General features: G+C 36.6%; 1 protein-coding gene across 1 annotated transcript; it reads left to right on the top strand.

Moving 5' to 3' along the window:
* The first annotated feature begins 18 nt into the window (after positions 1-18).
* Positions 19-25460, top strand: LOC124434447. The gene is made up of 21 exons (XM_046984345.1): positions 19-284; positions 2723-2806; positions 5916-6101; positions 6463-6511; positions 11539-11634; positions 12093-12160; positions 12898-12990; positions 13554-13649; positions 15049-15183; positions 15888-15956; positions 16894-17020; positions 17195-17253; positions 17831-17959; positions 18476-18514; positions 18881-18982; positions 19515-19578; positions 20321-20439; positions 21118-21323; positions 21786-21922; positions 22644-22806; positions 22888-25460. Exons 1-21 carry the CDS (start codon positions 198-200, stop codon positions 25334-25336), a joined length of 4557 nt encoding a protein of 1518 aa, XP_046840301.1. The 5' UTR covers positions 19-197; the 3' UTR covers positions 25337-25460.
* Positions 25461-26607: the final 1147 nt, after the last annotated feature.

Below are 26607 nucleotides of genomic sequence, written 5' to 3'. Positions count from 1 at the left end.
ATATGGAAATTCAAACAAAGTTATTGTTCATTTTTATGTCAAGTGACAATTGCAACGTACAAAGTGCCCGTGTTCAGTCAGTTATCTCGCTTGTTTCTAGCAGATTGTGCTACTCAGTCTTGCTTGCAAATGTACCACGTACAGTGTCTATGGTCTAACTGCGATGCTCGATTGCTGGTAAGGTGAATGTAAAAGTCATGACGGAATCATCTGAGGTTTTTGTTCAAACGAGACGTTTAAGAAACGTTACAATACCGTCAACGCAGTTTCAACACGATCATGTGGTAGGTGTGAGATTATTTCTGTACGGACAAGCTAAGTGCATACTCTGGAATAATAGTGGAATTAGACATAAATGGTCAGACATAAGTGACATTCAGGAAGGTCGAATTTTCATTTTGAATTATAAAGGTTCTAATTGTCAATTTGTAATTATTGAGTTTTATGCGTGCATGAATCAATGGCGAAGGAGAAAATATCATTTTCGAGGGAGAAAACCCGGCATCATAATTTCACAGGTTGTAGAGGACAACAATTATCCAAAGCACTTGTAATAGTTTATTTATTGAGGCAATATATTATGCGAGAATGCTCCAACTTTTATTATTGAAGGGCCCATGCTACAATGGCTCTGCAATGACTTAATACACTTGCCATGAGCACATTTGATAAAACAAAGAATATTGTTTTGTATTTAACTATTTGTATTGAACTAGACTTAATTGTTTTGTATTGAAATAGAATTAATTGTTTTGTATTTAACTAGTATTAATTGGTTTGTATTAATCTAGTATTAATTGTTTTGTATTAAACTAGTATTAATTGTTTTGTATTAAAATAGTATTAATTTTTTTTTAAACATTTGAATGATTTAATGAAGTTTAAATAAAAATATATATATAACTACATCATACAAATATAAATGTTAACTAAAATCTATGTTTAAAAAATATCCATGATAAAGGGACATTCAAGTGTAAAGACAACTTTCCCAATAACCTAGGTCAATATTTAAAGTATGTTCACGAGTTGAGGCAGATCGACTTCCTCGTATCGCAGTAATTGCTGACCTAATCAGTGCGGAAGACAGTTTACAATGCATCCACGCTAGCATGATGCCATATTGCAGCTTTCTCTTTTGTGCCAGCAGATCAGCTAGCCGTTTATAAGCAATTGCTGTCTCTTTCCCCATACTATCTGATGTTGAAAAGACCAGTGGTGTAAAAGCAGCATATTCAATCTTTCTTACTCGATCACCATATTCCTTTTCTTAGCCATCTCATGCTGACGATAGAGTTCAGGTAGATTGGTGTTTTGGTAGCTCGACGCATTTGGGTGGAATACCCTTACATCAAAATAGTATTAATTGTTTTGTATTAAACTAGTATTAATTGTTTTGTATTAAAATAGTATTGTTTTGTATTAAACTACTATTAATTGCTTTGTAATAAAATAGTATTAATTGTTTTGTATTAAACTAGTATTAATTGTTTTGTATTAAACTGGTATTAATTTTTTTGTATTAAACTAGTATAAATTGTTTTGTATCAAACTAATATAAATTGTTTTGTATTAAACTAGTATTAATTGTTTTGTATTAAAATAGTATTGTTTTGTATTAAACTACTATTAATTGCTTTGTAATAAAATAGTATTAATTGTTTTGTATTAAGCTAGTATTAATTGTTTTGTATTAAACTAGTATTAATTGTTTTGTATTAAACTAGTATTAATTGTTTTGTATTAAACTAGTATTAATTGTTTTGTATTAAACTAGTATTAATTGTTTTGTATTAAACTAGTATTAATTGTTTTGTATTAAACTAGTATTAATTGTTTTGTATTAAACTAGTATTAATTGTTTTGTATTAAAATAGTATTGTTTTGTATTAAACTACTATTAATTGCTTTGTAATAAAATAGTATTAATTGTTTTGTATTAAGCTAGTATTAATTGTTTTGTATTAAACTAGTATTAATTGTTTTGTATTAAACTAGTATTAATTGTTTTGTATTAAACTAGTATAAATTGTTTTGTATTAAGCTTGTATTAATTGTTTTGTATTAAACTAGTATTAATTGTTTTGTATTAAACTAGTATTAATTGTTTTGTATTAAACTGTTATTAATTGTTTTGTAAATTGTGAATACCGGGTCTGCAAGTACACTTTCACTGGGAGAGATTTGATGAATAAGTCATAATTGTACTTTTAAGTAGAATGTAACTCTTCTGATTTGATTAATTGACATATGCGTTCATTCTGGCAGTTTGGTAAATCCTGAGGGGGAGCAGTATTCGTAAACACATGTTATAATTTGCAGAATACAATTGATTTCAAAAGAATTGTATTCTTAAGAATTTCATGTTTTCAATTATTGTCAAAACAATAGATTTTCAAAGAAATAAACAATTATAATGTTCTGAAAGTAACATAGCAGAACTAAATGGTATGGGCTCGTTACACCACCATATCAGAGCCATCACTAGAAGTTTAATTGGGGTATGTTTTATTCATATATTTAGTTGCACCCAACCAATTTCTTTCAAAAACAACTCATTTAAAGAATTAAGAAATTCACTTTCAAAAGGGATTAGTCTGGCATATTTAAATATATTAATGAACAACCCCCCCCCCTATTAACATTCCAACTAAGGGCTGTGTAAAGAGAAGTTTCCTTGTAACCCATCCTGTTTTCATCATCATATCCAAATTTGTTGTAGATTTATAGCATCAAGGTGTGCTTGCATGATTGCTCGTGGATTGTACGTAAAAGATATCGGGAATTTATTGAACTTCATGAAAAGGTTAGTCTTTGTATGTTTTTTATGCTATTTGCTTTTGGCAGGTATTTCGCATCAAATTTTTCAGTTTTATTAGAATTGTATGAATTTAATCATGTCGAAATATAAATACAATATTGAATTCATGGCTAGCAAGGCCATGAGAAGTGCTAGGCACCATGATGTGCAAGTTTGTGGAAGAAATACCAAGAGCCTATGTGTGAAGTACTGGAAAATATGGTACTAGGAAGTTGTTGTAAATTGTCATGTCAAATGCTGTTGATGCAAGCGAGAAAGCGTATTGCGCGCTAGTATATTTTGTTTGTCGCACGAGTGTTGGAGTCTTTGTGAAATTGTTAACAGCAAAAACTAGAGTTGCGCCGCTGAAGTAGCTTACTATACCGCGCTTAGAACTAATGTCCGTGCTGATGTTAGCAAAGTTAATGGAATCTGTGCGGAAAGCTTTAGTAGGCCAAGTAGGGAAAATATAAGCAAGGTACTGGTTAGATAGTATTACAGCATTATATTGGATTCTGAATCGCGGTAAGTGGAAACAGTTTGTTAGACATAGAGTAAATGAAATCTTAGCAATAACACAGAAGGAGAAGTAGGGACATTGTCCAGGAATGCAAAATCCCGCTGACTTAGGAAGCAGGGGAGTATTTGCGTCGAAGATACAAGAGCAATCACTTTGGTGGATAGGACCAAGGTAGCTGAGTAGCGTAGTAAGAGAATGGCCGCAATCAGAGGTAGGCGTAACTGAGGAGAGTAAAGAAGAAAAGCGAACGGCACTATTGGTAGTAGCTACTAAGGAAGAAATAGGTATTCAGAACATGATCTCTATAGAGAGGTACAGTACGGTTGAGAAGTTATTCGTGGTAACGGCATGGGTCACACGATTTGTCAGGAATTTGATCGCTAGGATCAAAGGGAAACATGAAGATTTAACTTTCATGGAATTAGAGAGTCAGGAGATAAGTAAAGCAGAAAAACTTTGATTGAAGGCTTCACAAGACAGGCTAAAGAAGGAGGATAAGTTCAAGCAGTTAGAGGTACAACTCAAGGTAGTAGAAAATGAGGGGTTACTAAAATGTCAGGGTAGGCTAGCAGAATCAGACTTGGAAGAGGAAACGAAGTTTCCAATCTTATTACCAAAGGAAGGTAGATTGACGGAATTAATAGTTGAGCATTGCCACGAAAAGGTACATCATAGCGGAGTTAGGGCAACTTTAGCAGAGATAAGGTCAAGGTTCTGGATTCCACAAGGCAGACAGAAGGTAAAATCAATTCTCAACAAATGTGTCGTGTGTAAGAAATTAGAGGGTAAACCATATAATAGACCTAACGAAGCAAACCTTCCGGCATTCAGAGTAGAGCAAGCGGAACCATTTTCGAAGACAGGGGTAGATTTTGCTGGACCACTATTTGTGAAGAATACATCAGGGGGGCAGACAAAGTATACATTGCATTGTTTTCCTGTTGCGTAATTAGAGCCATGCATTTAGACTTAGTTAAAGATTTGTCTGCGGATAAATTCATGAGATGCCTTAGACGATTTTCAGCTAGAAAGGGGACCCCATCATTAATGGTATCAGACAATGCAAAAACATTCAAAGCAACAGTCACGACTTTAGAAAACCTCTATAATAATGCAAGTGTGCAAGGGTATTTGGGAAACAATAGGATAGAGTGGAAATTCAATCTAGAAAGAGCTCCCTGGTGGGTTGGATTTTTTGAAAGGATGGTTAGATCAGTGAAGAGGTGCTTGAAGAAGGTATTAGGAAATGCTAGGTTGACATTTGACGAACTACTGACAGTGAGGGTAGAAGTTGAGGCAACATTAAATTCTAGGCCATTGACTTACACGTACGACGAGGTGGGTAGTGAACCACTAACTCCGTCGCATTTGGTGACGGGAAGAAGGTTGTTGTCCATGCCAGACGAAGGGTCTGGTGAAGAGGAGTCTGATGAGGGTTACTGTAAAAAACGGTATCAGTATTTGAGTAAGAAAAAAATGCATTTCTGGAATAGGTGGCGTAAAGAGTATTTGGTTGGTTTAAGTCAGTTTCATAAGAAGGACAAGGACAAGGACAATGCCATTAGGGTAGTAGATAAGGGAGATGTCGTGACTGTTTATGAGGATAATGTCAAAAGAGGAAATTGGAAGACAGGTGTAATAGAGGAGTTGTTTTTAGGGAGAGATGGGTTGGTAAGAGGCGCTAACGTCAGGCTAGTTAAGAACGGTAAAGTCATTCACCTCAATCGTCCCGTCCAAAAGCTCTTTCCTACCGAGTTAAAGCACGACGAAAGGGAATGTGAGCGAAAAGAGAATGAAAAAGAGATGAGAGGAAGGGAGGCAGAACATGAGGGTAGACGCAAGAGAGCCGCTGCTCTTTATTCTGTATGGAAGGCACAGAGTATGCTTGATTAGTGGGACTAATCAAGGTGGGGAGTGTGTTGTAAAATAGTATAGTCAAGTTAAGAGAACACTTCCTCACCGCAATGCGTCATTGCGGTAGGATGTAGGTAGAAACGGAATTTCCCAAACCAATAACTTGTAATTGAGTATTTAGATATTTTGGCTTTGTTATATTTGGCTCATTACCCAACCAAATGAAATTAGCGTAGACACTTAATTACTTGTTTTGAGAAAGTTATTTTAACCTTTTATACTTATGTCCTTGAGAGAGGGGAATGCATTTACTGTATTAATCTGCAATAATCTTCACACACGACACATTTATTATAATGGTGTAAATATATAGGTTTTGCATGTGGTTGAGCAATTACACTGATGGGATTTTATGTGGAATGAGTTGATTGTCACTACAGGCAAAGGTTAACTTTAATCTATTTTGCAAAACCCTGGCCGTGGCGTAACTTCTATGAGCTCTGGGTGAGCAGAGCCACGAGCACTCAAGCATTACCTTGCAAAGGGACATGCTGAACTGTGTTATTTATGAAAATAAAGATAAAAAATAGACTTATATTAGTGCAAATGGAAGCACTGGATATTTCTCATAAAAATCATAGGTCTATGATTACAGAGTGTTTGAGTGGCAAAACTTGGCGCAGGTTTTTAATTGCCGTTTGTTTTCTTTCATAAGGAACGCTAGTTTTCATTATTTTTTAGTTGTCAAACGAATTTCCAATCGACGTCAAGATGATCACCTTTCCACCCAAAAAGTTGTTTGGAAACTTGAACCACGATCATGTGGAGAAGAGACGCGGTTTACTTGAAACATATTTACAAAATGTTGTTGCAAACTTGAACGAAATACCCCGAGTCCTACAAACGTTCCTCGAGTTTCACATTTATGTAAGTTTGTAATTTGACATGTAATTTATATGAGAAATCCTGAACTCTTTATCATGGCAATAGAATCCCGACGGCACCAAGAGTATTCAAACCTCGAAACCAGGGATTTTTATTTTGTGAATTTATGGTCAGCGAGAAATTGTCTGGCATTGGCTTTCAGCCGAGTTCAAAGACTGAAAGATATGTCAATTTGAAGCGTCGAAGTACATTTGGGAACAAAAGGAAGGGGGCAGCCAAATTTTGTACATTGGTGTAATGTGTATGAAGGGGAGAGGGGTGTTTAAAATTCGAAAAATTTTGAGTATGTGCTAAATGTACTACCCCTAAGTACTTATTGCTTTTTTGTTTATTATAAATTTAGGATGTGTTGGCAGTAACTCAAACAATGGCCGAGCAGCTTTTCAATACAGGTAAAGTAATATCCAGTGAACTCCATACTCCTGACGAGTGTGGCAAGTTAAGTAAAGTGTTCTCCGTTAGACCGATGTAGGTTTCTTTGTGTTTGGTTAGTGTGTTGGTGACTATGGCTTGGTAGACTACCCCTTTGGTTTGGCATTCTCCTTTTAGTGGGCATTCCTCTTTCTTCCGCCAGTTGCATTTTCTGTCTGTGGTGGCGTTTTTCATCGTTTCTTCTTTGGTTAAAACGGTCTTATTGTGTGTAGAAATTATTGTATCGATGTTTGGCATGCAACTGTAACTTAGCTTAAGTGTGTTTCTGTTGAAGATTTTGCTGAGTGGATGGGTTTTTGGAAAGGACCTGTTGATTATACTAAGGAACTTGTGTCCGATGTCTGTGTGGACATTGGAGTTGTATGGTGGGTTGTACCAGGTGATGTTTCTATTTCTGTTTCTGTTTTTTGACTTTCGTGTGGTTTGTGGGTTGTATGGTAATTTGTAGTTAAAGCCGCTTCTTGGTATGGGTGTATGCTTGAGTCGAATGATTACTTGTTGGATGAGATTCTTGAGAGCCGCTGGTTGATGGTTTCCGAAAACCGAAATCATTAGGGAAGAGAGATCAATAGCGAAAGACCTCAAGCTCGAAAGCAGAATCGACGCTCTAGCCGAGAAAGATTGCTTTATCACACTAAAAGACCACAAACCAAACTTCAACAACAACCCGACATCGCGACTCATCAATCCAACAAAATCCAAGATTGGCATCATCAGTAAAAAGATTCTCGAAAGGATCAATAACAAAATAATAGCACGCACCGGCGTAAAACAATGGCAAAGCAGCGACTCAGTGATTGAATGGTTCAAAAGCATCCCCAACAAGCGCTCGCAATCATTCATTAGCTTTGACGTCGTTGATTTTACTCCTCAATATCAGACGACCTTCTACACAAAGCCCTGGAATTTTCTTCCGAATTTGTAGAAATCTCAGAGAAAGACAAGCGCATAATCATACAAGCTAAGAATTCCCTATTATTCAACAGACCTGAAGCATGGCGCAAGAAAGGCAGCAGCTCAAATTTCGACGTAACAATGGGTAGCTTTGACGGAGCGGAAAGATGCCAGTTGGTAGGCTGATTTCTACCCTCACAACTTCCTACCGACTACAGAAATAAAACTGGTTTATATCGCGACGATGGCCTCGGTGCATTCAATGCTCCCCCCAATACGATTGAAAAAATCAAGAAAGTACTGTGCCGAATATTCAACGAAAACCACCTGAAATTAACCATTGAAGCAAATAAGAAATCCGTGAACTTCCTTGACATCACCTTTGATTTACGATCTGACTCCTTTAAGCCATACAACAAACCTGGAAACATTCCTCAATACATAAGCATTCACAGCAACCACCCCCCCATCTATCCTACGCAGAATCCCGGAAACCATCAACCAGCGGCTCTCAAGAATCTCATCCAACAAGCAATCATTCGACTCAAGCATACACCCATACTAAGAAGCGGCTTTAACTACAAATTACAATACAACCCACAAACCACACGAAAGTCAAAAAACAGAAACAGAAATAGAAACATCACCTGGTACAACCCACCATACAACTCCAATGTCCACACAGACATCGGACACAAGTTCCTTAGTATAATCAACAGGTCCTTTCCAAAAAACCATCCACTCAGCAAAATCTTCAACAGAAACACACTTAAGATAAGTTACAGTTGCATGCCAAACATCGATACAATAATTTCTACACACAATAAGACCGCTTTAACCAAAGAAGAAACGATGAAAAACGCCACCACAGACAGAAAATGCAACTGGCGGAAGAAAGAGGAATGCCCACTAAAAGGAGAATGCCAAACCAAAGGGGTAGTCTACCAAGCCACAGTCACCAACACACTAACCAAACACAAAGAAACCTACATCGGTCTAACGGAGAACACTTTTAAAACACGCTACTTGAACCACACCAGCTCATTCTGAAATAAATCAAATTATACCGCTCTGATTTAAATCCCCTGAAGAGTGAGCAATCACGAAACAGGCTTGTCGGGATGAAATTGTAGTTTTTGTGTATTTTCTTCTTCTTATCAATATATTATATATATATATATATATGATAATGATAAGGATTCTCTGGATTTGTTTTAAATTTTTTATTATTAAGCTTTCAACTCGGTGCTTCGAGCCTTCGTCAGAATGTGACAATATATTATTTACAAAGATTTTGTAGGCGTTTGGAGCGTCTGATTGGTTGGTTAGTAGTTGAGTTGATATTACTGGATGGTATAAGATGCGTTGTCATGGTTTCGGGTGTATCGATTACGTTAATGAAATTCGAGTGTTTTATTTTAGTCGTTGTGTTATTAGTTTGTTGTTTTGGTTTTGTCTTTAGTTGTGAATAGATGATGGGGATGTCAATATGTCTGTTAATTGTGTTGTTGTCTTTGCTGTACCATGCCTCTTTGAATTCTCGTGCGTGTTTGTCTGTGCGCGTCCAAGAAGTTGTGTTTTTGTCCAGTCAAATGTGTGGTTGGTATCGTAGGTATGTTCTGCTGGTAGTGATTTTGGGTCGCGTCGTTTGATGGCATTCTTGTGTTCAGTGAGTCTTGTTTCAATTTTCTTGGACGTTTGTCCTATGTACTGTTTGGGGCAATCTTCACATGGTATCATGTAGACCGCGTTGGTTGTGTCGAATGTCGTTGTTCGGTCTTTATGTTTAGTGAAGTATGATTTGAGTTTGTGTGTTGGTTTATGTGCGATGTTTATTTTGAATGGTCGGAGTAGTCTTGATGTCATTTCTGATGTTCCGTTTATATATGGTAATGTCACTATTTTTACTGGTTCGTCTGTATCTTCGTTAGGTTTTTCAGTTAGTGGTTTGTTGTGTATTTTGTTTAATACTTTGTTGATAAAGTTTCGTGGGTAATTGTTGTTTATGAATGTAGAGTATAAGTAGTTGCGTTCATTCTTCTTGGCTTCTTCTGTATTGCAGTGTGTTTTAATCCTGTTAAAGAGAGTTCGTATGCAACTAATTTTGTGTTGTGTTGGGTGATTGCTATTAAAGTTGAGTATTTGGTCTGTGTGTGTGTTTTGCGGTATACTTGTGTGTTTAGTGTACCGTCATCTGTTCTCGTTAGTAGGATGTCGAGGAAGGTAAGTTGTTTGTCGTGTTCTTCGTCTTTAGTAAAGGTAATGTTCTTTGTGGTATTGTTTATGGTGTGTAGGATTTGTTCAGTTTTGTCTTTCTTGACTATGGCAAAGATGTCGTCGACATATCTTTTCCATAGTTTGATGTTTGTGTTGTTTGTGACTGATTGTGTTTCGAGGTGTTGCATGACAGCTTCTGCGAGGAAGGTGGATAGTGGTGATCCCATTGGTGTGCCTGAAATTTGTCTGTAGTATGTGTTTTGGAAGGTGAATTCAGTGGCGAGGCAAAGGTTGAGTAAGTCTAGGATGTCATTTTTGTCTAGTTGTGTTGTAGCTTGCCAAGTTTTGTCGTTTGTGAGTAGTTCGTTTGTAATTTGTTTGGCAATGTCCAGTGGTATGGATGTGAAGAGTGATGTCACGTCGTAGGATATCATGATTTCGTCTGGTCGTAGTTTAATGTTTTCAATACCGGCGAGGAAAGTGGTGGCATTTCGGATGGTGTGAGGTGAATTTTTGACTAATGGATACAGAATGTTATAAGTTCATACGTGGGAGATCCAGGAAGAGATACAATTGGTCGTAGCGGGTATCGTAGCATCTTATACCATCCAGTAATATCAACTCAACTACTAACCAACCAATCAGACGCTCCAAACGCCTACAAAAATCTTTGTAAATAATATATTGTCACATTCTGACGAAGGCTCGAAGCACCGAGTTGAAAGCTTAATAAAAAAAAAAAAACAAACCAATTTTCAAATATATATATATATATATATATATATATATATATATATGAACTAAAATAAAATGGACAATACTCAGAATACGAATGAAGATCGTAGGGCGATCTTCATGTCTCATTTTATAAATATATAGAATATTGATTTATCCATTATCCATATATATATATATATATATCTGGAACGATAACGACAATACGTTTTATAGATATAAAATTGAAGCCTAAGTCCTAGTCTCTTGCGCGGTTTGTACGTCAGTTCCAGTCCTTCAAAGTCGAATATTCACGCGGTTTGTACGTCAGTTTCATTCCCGAGTGCCAAACATACACGGCCAATATAAATTTGAATACAAATTGTAAAAGTATAAACGTATAAACAACATCACGACAAACAACACACGAGGCCAACTCTTCGCAAAAGGTTATTTTTTACAGCTGAAACTTTACTACAGTGGAAGGTAAATTTTCAAACGGTGTCAGACAGTGTTTTTTTTTGTCATTTCAGTGGATTTAAAGATCTGTTTTTCCGAAGAAAAAAGAAACTTGAATATCCAGTTTCATAAAAAATCTATAAGTCTATAACTCGCATTTTTACTTTTTACAGAGCGATTGTCATTTTCATTGATTTTGATAGTACTTGAAGTACTAAATGGTTTCATCTCGATATCAATAGTTGAATATCCTTAAAGACTTTGATATGTTTTGAAAGAATACCGCATCTTAAGAGCAGATCGACTGTGTATGACAAAAATATATAGTAGCTATGTTAAAGATGTTTTCAAAGTATTATTCGAATAAAAATTCATACCAACAAAACCTTTTAGTTTATTTGAAAAACGTAATAATACTTTTGCACTGAGGATGATGTAGAATTGAAATAAATATAATTCAAAAGATTTTCTTCGTGAAGATAAAACTGACTACTAAAATGAAATCAACTGAGGTCAAACTAAAGATCTAGAATCCAAAAAAATACAAGTGATGACGAATGATGACGACAAATATTTTTTTGGCTTCAATTTTTGGCTTCAGTTATCATTCCAGTTATTTAAATATTGAGTTCACTGGTAATATCTTGCCATTGGAGTCACGTGAATATGTTTCGATCACGTGATTTCCTCCGTACGTTTGCAGGTGATGGCATTCTGTCCCAAAAAGAGGTATTCAAAGTCACGCCTTTGCAACTTTACTGCATTTCGAAAAGGTTGAAAATGCCGATTCCAACTTGTGGTATGTGATTATTTCTTATTCAAGACAGCTACCTTTTATGAAACTGTTTGGGGAGACTACTTTGTCATTAGAGGGATTACGTATTGGAATGTAGATAACTTTATTAAGAAATAAATTATTGAAACTAACATCATGCTGAAAGTGAGTCCTTTGTTACTCCAGTCTAACGTCTTCATTAGGAATGATCAGATGTTGAAACTTGAGTCCTTGTGTACTCCAGTCAAGTGTCTTCATCAGGAGTGATCTGATGTTGAAACTTGAGTCCTTGTGTACTCCATTCAAGTGTCTTCATCAGGAGTGACCTGATGTTGAAACTTGAGTTCTCATATACTCCAGTTTAGTGTCTTCATTAATCATCTGATTTTGAAATTGGAGTCCTGGTGTTGCCATTCTAACATCGTTAATTCACCAAATGCTATTTCCAAGTTCTAAATTCGTCATATGTTTCGTACTTCAAGGTGGTAACGGATATCTTTATGACGTTGGCAATCTCTATGATATTGTTTGTCGTGTCCAAAGTGTTCAGGTATCTTGTTTTCTAGGCCTTGAATTATTTGCCCATCTATTCTACATACGGGTATTGTCATTGACGTTAGAAAGTCGACAATTTGGGAGGGGGGGGGGCTAGTATTCATTTAAAGAAATAAAAGATGTTTACTGTGTTTCACAGGCTTATGAAAACCGAAGAGATTTTTGGGAGAACTCGAGAGCAGTTTAGTTTAAGCTCGAGAACAGGTCGAGAGTTGCACCTTCTCGAGAATTCTCACAAACGTCTCCGACGTTTGCAGTGCAAACACGAAAGACGTTTTTTATTTCTTGAATAAAATAACGAAAATGTGGAACAGACAAATTTAAGACAAGCGTTTTAATAAATCCTTTATTCATGATTGATTTGCAAATTCTCTTTGTTTGATTGATTAATTGATTGATTTGATTTGATTGGTTGAGCTCAGATAGGTTTGCACATGCCAATGCAAACACAGTTATCGACCTATAACTGTTTTTATAAATATGCATGATGTGCCGTATTAATTTCCTCTGGAATCTATTGTTTTTTACGGATTATAACATGCATATATAAATATATAAGCCTCCCAATTATCGATCTTCCTATGCAAAATGTTTTCTTCTTTCAAACATATTTTCTTCTTCCAAACGAAAGAATCCTACATAATCTATGAATGCTCGTTGACGTTTGTATATTTAAGTTAACTGAAAAACGATCAGTTCTGTGAACAAGTTTCGTTCGCGATTATTTTACAGATCATCGAGGATAACAAGCACAAAGATGTCGATTTTTTCGACGAAGCGATATTCTTTGATCTGTCCATTTTTAAAAAGCTCAATGTCTTGCAGGTTTGTTCGTGTGTGTTCAAAGTTTTTTTTAGCCGTTGAGAATTGTGTTTCGTACAATGAATTGTTAAGTTTGATAATTAAGAAGTAAATGGAGGATGTTGTACGAAAGCTGTTTGTTTAACATTAAGGCTACGTCTAAACGCTCTCAACATGTTTACTGAACATGCGCACAACATGTCTGGTAGACTCAACTTGTGGAGTGAACATGGGCACAACATGAATGGTAGACTCAACATGTTGACTGAACATGGGCACAACATGGATGGTAGACTCAACATATTGAGAGCATTTTCACACTTCGTTAAGGGGTGTTGAGTGGTATTGAACGGTGTTGAGCGTTGTTGAGGGAAGTTCAAACTTGCTCACATGACAGAGCCCGTCATGAGAAAGAAAAACCCATTGATATGAGCATTTTTAAACTCAGGCTTACTTTCCGTAGCTCAAGTAACGATAGAGCACGTCTGCTGCATGGTTATGGGTATAATAATTCCTGCTCGGTGAATGAAAAAAATACAAACAGTCGTTTGAAATATTTCAAAGTAAGTTGTCTTTGTTTTTAACAGATATCGAAATGCAACGTAGAAAAACTTAAAGGAATTTATCTTTTACAAGAAAATCTCGAGAAGCTTGTTGTCCATGATTCGCTCCATCGTCTTAAGGTTTGTCCTTTTTTTTGGTGTCATTTGATAGTTGAATATTCTTTAGCATGGTCAACCCGTGGGTTGGCATTTTATTCTGTTAACTGCGCAATTTCTTTTGCATGTCTTTTTCGTTTAGTTTGTTTGTCTATATAAAGCCTTACATGAAGTCGGGGCACGCATCTCAAAAATCAAGAGGGGGCTCAACAAGACCACAATTTTAGCCGAGACCGACATTTTATAATGTTTTACAAAAGCTAGACCGACACTTTTCGTTCTCCATCAGTTTTTCGACAAACATTTAATACATATTTCAAAAAAACTGGGAGGTGCAGCACTCCCCCTTCACACCCTAATGTGTGACAATGACTTGAAGTAGTTATGTAAGATAAGTAACACACCTACACCGCCGTTGTCTTTCTTCGGATGGCTTCATATTGTCTTCCGCTACTCTACGTATTTATAACGTTTTTTTTGTGATGACCGCTATGGTCTTGCTGTCTGTCTCTTCAATAGTTTGTTAACCAGTCTCCGACAATTACACACGGCAGTTCATCTGCTTCCTCATGTTATCTTCTATGTCTTTCGATGAGTCATCTTGAAAAGTATAAAGATTTTCACTTTCAACAACTACATTTTAGTTATTGTAAACTTAAACAGATACTGGTGAGACTTTGATACTTTCGAATTAATGTTTTATTCTATTGATTTTCCAGTTTAAATGTTATATTTTTCTTTTTGAAGGGATTTTTAAAACTAGTTACTAATGAGTGGAAAGCCCCAATCAGCATTCATGCATGCAACCGGCCCCCAAATTATAAACGTGTAGACTAAGCTCTAAGACGTCCCTGTTGCGTATAATCAGCCTATCTAGCCTCGATCTTTACGATGTCATTCAAAACCTTATCTTAAAGGGTCACATAACGAAAAACTTGCTGGTAAAATTATTGTTTTGTGAAATGACAGCGGACTTTCGGAAACAGATTAGTCAGATCTCATTGCATTCTCAAGATATTGAAGATTTGTGATTTATAGAGAAAGGGACGACACATTGTATTATGAGAATTTGAACGATTAAGAACATTTGCTGATATATTGTACATCAACGGGGAGTTCCTGTCGTTGTAAAGTGTTAATGGCATTTTATTCAAATGCGGGCACGTAACTAAAAGATGTTTATAAATTTGCTACATCTTAATAAATGACGTCACTTTCTCCAGAAATCAGATATCAAAAAACTTAAATATCTTGAGAATACAAAGAGGTATAGTTTAGAAAGTCTGCTTTCGTTTTATAAGTCCTTTTCGATGAAACTATAATTTCAGTAGCAAATTATTCGTTATACTGGCGTTTAAAGATTTCAAAATTTGCGACCGTCTCGATAATAGAAGTTTACCATTCCCAAATTTCTTCACAACAGGATGTATTAATCGATCGAGAAGTCTGTATGTATAAGGATATTTTCTTGCAAGGAAGTTTGAACGCATCGATGTGGAAGCTTTTGACTGATGTCGACTTCAGTCGGAATCATATATCTTACATTGATGATTCTGTGGTAAGGATGCAATAGGTTAGTTTGTAACTTGATAATTTAGCTTCTTCATCTAATGTAAAACATTAAAATGCAAGATGTTTTATGATCATGTCAAACTGGTATTTGCTTGCATGCGTTGTTTTTGCGCTGTGTTGTACGCTTTATTTTGTTATAAATAACTAAATTTTACTTTTAAGATACGACGTTTGTATTTTGTTAAGATTTGTATTTATGACTTGTTGCATGTGAGGCTGTTTTCATTGATTAAACAGACGTTGAAACTCACGTCTACCGTCAGCAATGCCAACCTAAATGACAAGCTAAAAATTATTGCAATGAAATTCAGGTCGACTACGTTTTGAAACTTGGATAGCTTTGAAAACACTCATTTAGTCACTGCTTAAACCGATTGATTCTTCTTACGTTTTATCGTTTTAACTTGCTATTGACGTCTCTTGTACCTCTTCTAACTCAATGATAAGGGTGGTGCACCCCCACCCCCTGGGTAAATCTACCCCCTGGAGTGAAGAATACAAACGATTTACACAGTACACATGCTTGTAGCACACAATCAAATCATATTTTTGTTGGACGTGAGAGATATATTGTTGATTGTTTGAAATTTTTTCGCCCACTTACATTGACCATTATTGTTGTAATGTTTAGGCTTTGATCATAAACTTGTATTACACATGGCGTTATCCTGTTTCTTTGTCCTTTTGTAGACTTTGCTTCGTGCTCTATCGAGATTGAACTTAAGTTATAACAACATCCGGGACGTCGAGCATTTGCAGGTGCGAATTACATACGTTACACCCCCACCACCCCACATGCATGTATTTTGAATCCTGTACTTCCATTGTTGAATTTTCAGATTATTTTCGAAAAGTGAAAGTGCAGTAGCACTTAAGTTTTAAACGGTACCGTATTAAGCGGTTACACTGCTTTAAGCAATCATGTGATACTGTCGACGGCCTTTATTGAAGGATCATTCGCTATCAAAATTATAGTTTTTGCTATCAAAATTATAGTTTTATTTCATCACATTTGCTATCAAAATTATAGTTTTATCGAAAGGAGCTCGTAAAATGACTGCCGACTTTTTAAAACAGTTTAATCATATCTCTTTGCATTCTCAAGATATTGAAGTTTTCTGATGTCGACTTTACAGAGAAGGTGAATTGCATATGAAATACTCGCATTGCATAATGAGTATTTGAATTATTAAGAACATTCACTATTATGTTACATCAACCTGGAAATTCTCATGGCGTAGATTCTGCATCGGTATTTCGTCCAAAAGCCGGCAGGCCACAAAAAGATTTAAATTTGCAGCGACTCGTGTGATATGTGACGTCACTTTTTCTATAAATAGGGCGTGACAAAACTTAAACTAAAATATATTGAGACTTAACAAATCATAATTCCATTGAAAAGCTCTCGATAATGACTTTTTGCTGGTGCTTTTCAATGGAACTATAATTTTAAACGCCATTTTTTCGTTATACTGGCGCTTTAAGCAGACGAGGTCATCTTTTCCCAACGGAAATTTTTATGCAATGCGATGTCAATGTAGATGATAAAGATATAATTACATAGCATTAGTTTCGTTTTGTAGGCTCTTTAAGTTCACTGGTTAAGTAGTGACTCGTCATCATCTTGTTTGTCTATTGTAGAGCGGAAGTCTATGCTTGTTTCAGTTGTGTGTTTTTCTTTTATGTGTCAATTTAGGATCTTCCAAATCTTCGAAAGTTGGACTTGTCTTATAATTTGTTTGAAAGCCTCGAATCCATTCATAGAAAGTTGGGCAACATTGAGTCTCTTAGACTAGCCGGCAATAAGTTGAATGCGGTTGGAGGTTAGTTTCAACGAATTGCCTAATCAGAACTTCTGAGACTATGCTTAATACAATTTCTATTAGGAATTATATTAAGAACTTCTGAAAGTTAGGATTTATGTATCAAAGCTCTTTATGCCTGTTCCTGATTTTTGTTTTAATCTTATGTAAAATTTCCTTTACTTTTTTGTCTAGACTTGCCGAAGCTGTTCTCTTTGGTTAATCTTGATCTTAGTGAAAATTCTATAAGCGAGGCAAGTTTAAACTTTCGTAGTTTTTAAGGAGGTCTGTACGTCATTTGGGCAGCGGTTATCATTTACTGTATATACTTGTCAACCAAGTTGGCATGCGACCAGAACGGGGATTGACTCCGGGGGAGAAGTGCGGGGGAGCGCGTCCAACTCTTAGTCTTTACGAGAGAGGATGCAAGGACGGTTGCCAATTTCCCTGTAAATCTATTAAGATAAGGCAACTTTGATTTACGTATAACGGAGCACACGCCCTAAATCACGCAATTACAACTAAAAGGTCTCACACACTACGGCAACAAGTTGCCACCTAAGTAGAATCTGTAGCGCTCCCCTTACAAAATCATTAAGGATCCATCCTTGAACAAGACTGTCGAATTGAATTCTTATAAAATATACCGAAGTTGGTTCGACTCACATCTCCAATTTTACTGCACTTAATTCGGCAACTGTCAGCAGAACATGTGAAGTACAGAGTATGAAACGGACCTCGGACGTCCCATGAAAAACTAATTCTTATAAAAATGTGTGAATTATCCAATACCGTATTTGTCATATAACATTTTATCCATGACTTCCTTAGGTTAGCGATGTAATTCGTCTTGCCAAACTACCGTGCTTGGAAAATTTAATTTTGCTTGCGAACTCTGTACGATATGTACCTATGTATCGCATGCTCATGTTAGTTGCTTTCGAAGACAGAGTTTCTCAAGTAAGTGCCTTCTTTCTCACTCTTCACAACTTCATTACATCGTCTCAATTACATGAAGGTTAATTTTTTGTAATTTTGCATATATGGCTTTTGCTAAAACCGTTTGCAAGACATTTTATAAAATGAAAATTTTAAAACGCGTGCGCTGATCCATCTATGGCTGAATTTGCATTATAACCTGTGCATGAAAACGGATCTGCGCTCAATCGATTGAACAATGAAAGAGAATTTGGAAATCAATCATGAATACATGTTAGAGCAAAAATTAAAACATTTTTGTTAAATTTATCTGTTTTGTATCATTGTTGTTTTACAAAGGATACAAACGATGTTTTTTGTGTTTGCCCCGGCTTATGCAAACATCGGAGAGGTTTATGAGAACTCGGCTTTTCCACAGATCTTCTCTCGAGTTCTCCCCCGAATGTCTCCCTGGTTTGCATAAGTCTGTGCAAACATATAGTAAACATCTTTTATTTCTTAAAATTTATGCATCTGTAAATTTCTTATCGCCTGCAGATATGTCTCGATAAAGTCCTTCCAACAGAAACGGAAATCGTAAGTAAGATGTTCTTTTTTTTTACAGTGTTTGACGATGATTGGTTTAATTTTGCCCACCAATAGCTATTCACGCCATATCAATGCAATGTGTCGTGCGTGAGCGACAAGCTCGCTACCTTTAAGAAAACAATCTTTTTTGGGTATTATAAATAGAATGAAATTTAAAACCCTATAGCATGAAAATTTGTGTCAGAAACATTAAACTTAGGAAAGTAATTCTAACTGCGTTCGTCTCTTATGCTAATTCTGCACAAATCAAACATTCAAACAATTTTACCGATTTTTTTTAATGTGATACATACAGCCTGCACCCTAAACCATGTCATGTTCTGGAAATGTTTACTTCTTGTAATGTGTTGACAGAAAAATGTGATGCAGATCCTGGAGGAAGAGAGCCTTTTTGAAATTATCGATCCTCTTGACGGTCAATCCGACCGAAGAAGGATTAAAAATGGCCACAAGAAGGTTTAGCTTTTTCAAATTGCCTGTAGCTATAATTTTTTTGTAATTTGGTCTGTTTTGGCCACGGAGATCTTACTTTTTCAAATCATCAAAAATGCTACCCAAGAGTTTAAAAACGTTTAAACTATGAAAATGGCCCAAATGAGAAACATGGGCTTTAAAACTCAATAAAGAGGTTATAGGAAGAGAACCATATTTTATACAGTTTTGTAAAATTTCTCTCAGAAATTTCGGGAGATTATTGACTCGCGGGCTCTTGTGCAAGGAACTTCTCCAAAACATTAAATGGCAGGAAAAAAACATAAATTATTTCTTTTCCTGTGCAAAGACAGGGTTAATTTATGCTATCTTTAGAAGGATTTATTAAAAAAATTCCTACTCCTAAAAACTTCTAGATGCAAACTATATTATAATTTGTGTATGGACTTTAATTGTTAACCCATCATGACTTAGAACATATGAAATTGTATTTGATAAGAAGTTTCTTTTAGAGTTTCTGCGTAAACGTTCAACTGTTTTCTTTCTCTAAATCCAGGTAGCTTGTCGGAAAATAGACATTTCGAATGAAAATTGTTCTGATCGTAATGACGACTGTAAAGGTACGTCACTTTGCTTACTTAGTGTATTCTACGGCCATTGGCCGTCGTTCTGGCAGAACTGGGACGAGTTCGTTGCTATAGACACAGTAAATATAGCTTAATTGTATAGCTTAAGTAATAAAGATCTATACCCTCAACTTGCTGGTCCTTTTTCTTCAATAATAAATTTTAATGAATTCAAAATATCACTAAAGAATTGTATCCTCACTTTCCACAGTTGTACAGATGACACTGTGAGATTTTAAATTTTAAGTTGAAGATGGATATTTTTCTTCATAAAATTGTTGGCTGGTTATGGATTAACCAGGATATACGTGTAGTTTGTCTTGTATTCTTTACTGGTGTGAACTTCTGTCATCATGATGATAGAAACGCTAATCAGTTCATTTCGTCTCTCATTTTCTCAAAATATATTCCTCATCTTTACGTAGGCGAGGAAAACATGAAAAAAATATGAAGATACACATTGACTTACCTCCGAAGATGCATGGTTTAGATTTAGCCCGGGTCACCCACGGTTTTACCGCGTTCACACGACAAAATCTAAACCGGATTTGTTTCAACTCGGGTGTTGAACCTAAGTTTACACCTTGTGAATATAAGGCTCTATTATGATGGTTTGCAAAGCTCACTTTTTCATTTATGCGTGATTTGGTCCTACCCTCGACAGAATATGATATTTTTTTCACTCTACAAAATGATGAGCGGTCTCCAGTCTTATCATCATCCGTATTTCTTTCAGCAAGGCAGTTTGAGCTTTCGGGTGAAACGCGAGAATTTCGAAAACTAGTAGAAAAGGTTCGTCGGCTCGGTGGTGACGACTGGCTGGGACTGCTTAACGAGATACAAAACAAGAAAAAGGTACTGTCATTTTCACGATGGATCTTAACATTACCCCATGGTTTCAAACAAGACCATGGTTTCTTTCTCTTATCGAACCAGGACTACTAAGAGAAATTAGGAGGCCTGGGGAAATATTATCTCTAGCCATCCGACGTATGCATTTTCTCCTCTGGAGTCTCCAAACTTTCTCACTTCAACATGAAAGAGCCTCGTTTTATATTAGGTCTTCTCTCAAGCTTGGAGAGACCTACAGGTTGCAAAATCTTTCTTGTGCCGGATGCCTTGTTTCAACATCGTTTATATTGCTAAATGTTTGTCAAAAAATTTCAACATCGGCCTTTCTCAGAATTCAGTTAGCTACATCACATCTCAAAACACAATTCGCACGTCAAGCAATGATATTTGTGGTACCGTTGCGTTTTTGCTTTTGTTTCCCGTATTTTCAATTTTGTTGTTTTATAAAATTGAATGTCGACCGACGTTGATCATCTGATTTTTATTCTATGACAGAAGTGACGGATCTTTTTGGGTGTGGATAAAATGGTGCTTTAGCTGCGAACAAACCGGTGTTTTTCGGGGGGGGGAGAATTTGATGTTTCGAGCGGAATATATTAGCCTTTAATGGGGTGCAGTTAAACTGGTGTTTTAGCGGGAATATCCTTATCATTTTGCCGTCAATTCTTTTTTTCTTTTCAGGATGGTTGCAATTTAAGAAATCGTCAAGAATCCGCTGGTCAAGATACTAATGTCGCGTGCGCAAGTTCTGCCATCAATTCCAACTCGGCAGAAAAGAAAACTCATTTGTTGTCTGATGAAGACTCTGAAGATGTTGTTCAACAGTTTGGATTTTCCTTGGAACTTGAAAACCTGGTACAATTGACCATGAAGAAGGAACGTGATGCGTGAGTTAATCTGAACATTTGTAAGGTTAATTACCTATGACGCATTGTGACGTTTTGTGACAGTCCAGCCGATACTTGCACAGTTGTACAGTACTGATCTTAAACTTATACATGTACGTAATTTATACTCATTGTTTTGTATTCAAAAAAAAACAAAACATTCTGTTAAATGAATGCTTTATTCCAACATTTTAAGAAACGTTGATAGTCTTTGGCAAAAACGTGTTTCAATTATAACTCTCTAAAATACTAGTATATCGAGATTTGACGTGATTAATATTTGTGCTCTGTAATATTTCTTCGAAATGGCCTTCCTGCTTGAAAATATAGCGACAGAACTATTTGATCATTTTAAGCGAAGAAACAAGAGCATTTGCATACATATCAAGTTTTACAAGCAGAAAATATTTTTTGAGCATGTGATAAATCTGACAAAGTCATGTGGGAATGTTGTATTTTCAGGCTAGTGGGATGGTTTTTTGCCTGCGCCACCGGCATCGATGACGAGCAAGAACTCATGATTGGAATCGACTTGACGAAAGAAACGTTGATCGAGATCGTCGTGGTATCTGGGGAAACTTTGAGAAAACTCGATCTAAGTAAGAATGAAGCATAAATTTGCATACCAAGTCTATTTTCAGTCTACTGATCACGTGATTGTTAATATTTAAGCAAAAATCTTTCATTCATTGAGAAACGAGTTTCCATTGATTAGTGGGAGCAGGATTTCTTTGTTGCAAAGAGGGGGAGGCTAGGGGCTTCCACCCGCCCTCTTTTTCCCCATGATAAACGTTTTGATAATATTCATGTATTGTAGCCTAATTTGAGGTGAAGTATGACGCAGTAAATTCAGTAATATAAGTCATAGCCCACAAGATTCGATTTTTAGCGTTGTCCCTGGGATCGATCTTTTAGAATACAAGCCCCATGGGATCGAGCTTTTATAACACAAGTCCAAGGGATCGAGCTTTTAGAATACAAATGATGGTATGACTGAACAACATACTTCACACGATTACCCCATTCGAAATGAACGACTATTAATAAAGATATGAGATGTCTATTTCTCTTTATTTTTTCTTTGAGCATGTTTCTGTCCGTTGCAAGCATTAAAAGTCATTACTCATATATATCTGAGGTCATGTTTTAGTGACGTCCTTACTGACGTCAGTGATTATTTATAAAGAGAAACTGATCAAACAAGGCATCTTCGACGGATTTTAAACGATTTCAGTTCGAAAGAATTTAGATAAAGTAAACATTCCAGCGTCTTTTTAAGTATCAGCGTACAAAAGTATGATCAATCGTCATTGTTACTAGATTGTGCGTCGAGCGTTGATGTTTTGGAGACCTCAAAAGGAATGTTCGTGGAGCTCGCTGTCCGCGATCTTCCTGCTATTAAGTATCGCATGAGGACGATGAAAGATACCTCTGAACTATTTGTTCTACTTCATAAGTTTGTGAGACGATCTTCCAGAAAGAGGTAACGACGGAAAACCTAAAAAGGGGGGAATGAGATGCTTCTCTATGACGTCATTAATACGGTTGGTTAACTACGTTTTAGGTATTCGGAAAGAGCCAATTCACTGTCGTCACGCGAAACTATCGCTAGTGACGTCAAGTTGACTTATGGCAACCCGATTGGCTTATCAGAAGATTTGTTGAAAAAGTTTTTAAATCGGCAAATTTCTTCACTATCCAAAAATGATGTTATGGAATCGATGCATCATCGTGAAGATACGGTGCATCGTCGTGAAGAAACGGCGAAGTATCGTGATGAGACGGTACAGTCGATTTTTTGGACGAACTGTTTACTTTACGCCTTCCCTGAACACGAGCTTCAAATATGCCTGGTTATGACAAACTTCAAATTGTTATTGTTCAAGTTGATCGATTACTTTAACTCATCCAAAAATATTGAAGAAATATTTTTGCCAATGTTTTGCGTGTCACTCGATGAGATTTCCTGCGTTGTTCGTGGAATATTTGATTTGACTCTCCGTCTTGAATGCTCTGCACGTGGTTTTCATGGAACGTTCACATTCCTCGTGTGTGATCCGGACGTCACCGACATGTTCATGCAATCTCTGCAATCGTCATTGCCATTGTCCAGCGGTAGAATGTTGGACATGCTCAGTTGTGATGTCCTAAACTTGAACGACTACCTTCTCGAGAAAATGAAACGGGAGATCGCAATGTCTTGTGAGAAGAAGTTTGAAGAAGACGAGCATGTGCTTGTGTATGCCATAGTCAAAGAACTCACACTTAAAAACGCAAAATCAACTCCAAAAACAGGTGTTTTTACGTCATCAGAAAATGAGGATACTCGCTCCATGATGAATTCACATAGTGACGTGTTGTTTTCGAGCGTAACACGAAGTTTGGTTCTGACGAACTATAACATCTTCCTTTGCGAGGAGGATCACCTTCATTGGCCATTGCCTAGTTACATTCGTGAGGCCCCATCTACTCCACAATGGGCTGTGATCAAACATGATGACGTCAAGCATATCGTTGGCATCGAAATCTATGACGTCACTGGTGATCCTGCGTTTGTTGGAAGCTGTGGTATGACATTAATCATTGATGCGAATCGTCAGGAATACTTACATCGTGCATCGTGCAAGGAAGAGTCGTCTTTGCGCGTTGGGGAAAATCGAGAGTTGAAATTAATTTTCAAATTATTCGAAGAACGGGCACAGTTTCAGCGGTCACTTTCTCAAATGTGGTCGTCGAAATTTCACGGCAAACTTCAAGTGACCGAGTCCAGCGCATTATCCTCTTTAAAGATTTCTCAAACCCTTCGATCAGATGTCACTGAGCCTATTTTCCAGGAAGGCTTTGCTGCTTGTAGTTCCGAAGACTCTCATAATTCTAATGAAAAATGCCATCGGCAAAATGGATGCCGGCAATCCAGTTCAACACCTCCCAAAGATGCAGTTTACCAATCAATTCATGAACTACGCAATGCGCGTACGGCAGTACTTGAGAATTATTTCTCAGAAACATTACGTAAGATTTCTGGAAACGACATGTCCGAGATCCTCGTGTATAGTGCGTGGACAGACTGCATAGCCTACATGCACCCCGAACGAGAAGTTCACGTTTGGCTAATTTTATCTTGCTCGAAGATCTATGTCGTTGCCGATGGCGAGGAGAAAACATTTTTTTCAAGTGCGTATGATGCTCTATATGGAATCGGTGGAAAACTTTGTGTTCATTGGTTGCCCTTTGTAGCGATACGTCAAGTCTGTGTCGGTCTTTTTGATCAGACTTTTCGGGTGGAGACGGATGACCCCGCCAATACTTATACTTTCATTACACGTGACTATCACGTGACAAGTTCCTTTATAGAAAACCTCAAGAACGCGTTAAAAGCTATGGCAGTGGAGCCTAATGCCAGGCCTAAAACTGTGGACAGCATTCCGAGTATCTACGACAATTATCAAAGTTCAGAAATAGGCAGCGAACAACTCGAATCATTTCATCATTCAAATGGCGTTATACAGTTTGTCTACCCAAACGACGATACAGTAGAGATTTTGAAGCATAGCATCCTTGTGTATGATTGTCAGACTAAAATATTCAAATGTTTGAATGATATTAGTATATTACTTTACCTTTTAATGTTTCAAGTTATTGAGCGTAAAAAGTCTTCAAGAACGTTCATCGTTTTGAATGACGCGCTCTGCACTTGCATTGAAAATCACGTTAACTTTCCTTTGCCGCTGTTCGTGAAAGGTTTGCCTGCAGGCTCGCGCTATGACATTCAGCTTCTTCGGCGAATAACCGACGTCAGACGAGTCGAGTTCAGCGGTTTTTGCTCTCTTGATTTTACGGTAGTTTTCAGTGACGGACATGAAGACGGGAAATTGCTGTCAAGTATTACACAATTGAAAGACCGCTGGCATATGATAGCGCAGACGTACGAAGAGAGAGAGAAAGCGCTGGGGATAATTGCTAGAGTATGGAAGGAGAATTTTGGCAAGGATTTGCCTGTTGTAAAAGTTTGAAGATATCGCAGTGCATGTTTCTATTTGTATGGAAGTTTGTTGGTCGAAGAGTTAGCTAGAGTAAAGATATATACATATTTATATACTTATAGATATTAATTTAATAAATATAGTTAGTTTTTTCTTCTCGAGTGTTAAATGTTTTTAACTTATACGTCGACGTTGATTCAGTTAGGATTGTACGGAAAGTCGTATTATGTTATAAACACTCGTTAGGTATACGACAAAGGAATTAATCAGTGGTGTTTGTCTGAAAGTACTTTGAATTTAAAATTGAGCAGCTATAATTTATTCTGAGTAACACTGCTCTGTTAATGGATTGATGCGTGCAGCTCGACAATTTGTTGTTGTTTTCAAGAAGTTCATTTTTTTATTCGTTAAATGCAGGGGACGAAATTCTTAATGTTAGTTCCATTATCCAGGGTCGTAAAATTTAAAGTTTGCTGTTTTTGTCAGGATCAACTTAGTAGCGAACGAAGGCAATCCTCAATGCAGAATTATTAGTGTTGAATGATAAGATAGGAACTTGTGATGTCGATGGATCATTTACAATGAATGGGAACAACTTGTTTGAAGTTGAAGATCGTCCAAGATGGAAGAATCCTGAGATGGACTGTTGGTGTTGATTGTAACTGTCTTCTTGTCTCAGAAGATAACTATACTAAGGTTGTCAACTCTTGTCTTCTCAACACTCTTCGTTTCCATTCTTTTTTCTTTCAACTTTTTAAAACAACGGCTGAATTTAGTTGACTGGTATGAAATGATATTTCATCATTTATACTTCGAAGGTATATTACTTCGTTTACTTTCAGTCACTCGTTTATGAACCATCAACGAATGGTTTTTACCATGATGCTGACTCAGAATTTTAATGTCTTGTCTTATACTACAGCAGACAGACCTGCCAACTCGCCTGATTTTATGGGCTGTCACCTATATCTTAAAAAATCTTCAGAACACCAGATTTTCAAACACTTTCAACCTTTTTTAATTTTTGTTATGACTAGTATTTAGTAAAACAATTTTGAAAAATCAAGACCAAGTGAGTGTTTAACAGAGAATTGTATTCACCAACATACTGACGAACAGAAGATTTCGATGGAAAAGAAATGTGTAAAAACAGCAAACAGAAAAAACTCAAGTAGATTTTTTTGTTCATAATAAGAAAGCGCATAGAAAATTTAGAAGTGTAACATATAACATACATCCATAAAATCGGGTGAGTTGGCAGGTCTGCTTGTGGTATAAAGACAAGAACTTAAAATGCTGAA

This window comes from Xenia sp. Carnegie-2017, unplaced genomic scaffold, assembly GCF_021976095.1.
Source record: "Xenia sp. Carnegie-2017 unplaced genomic scaffold, XeniaSp_v1 HiC_scaffold_14, whole genome shotgun sequence".
NCBI lineage: Eukaryota > Metazoa > Cnidaria > Anthozoa > Malacalcyonacea > Xeniidae > Xenia > Xenia sp. Carnegie-2017.
Note: the sequence above shows the minus strand (reverse complement) of the source record. Positions and strands in the feature narration are given on the sequence as shown.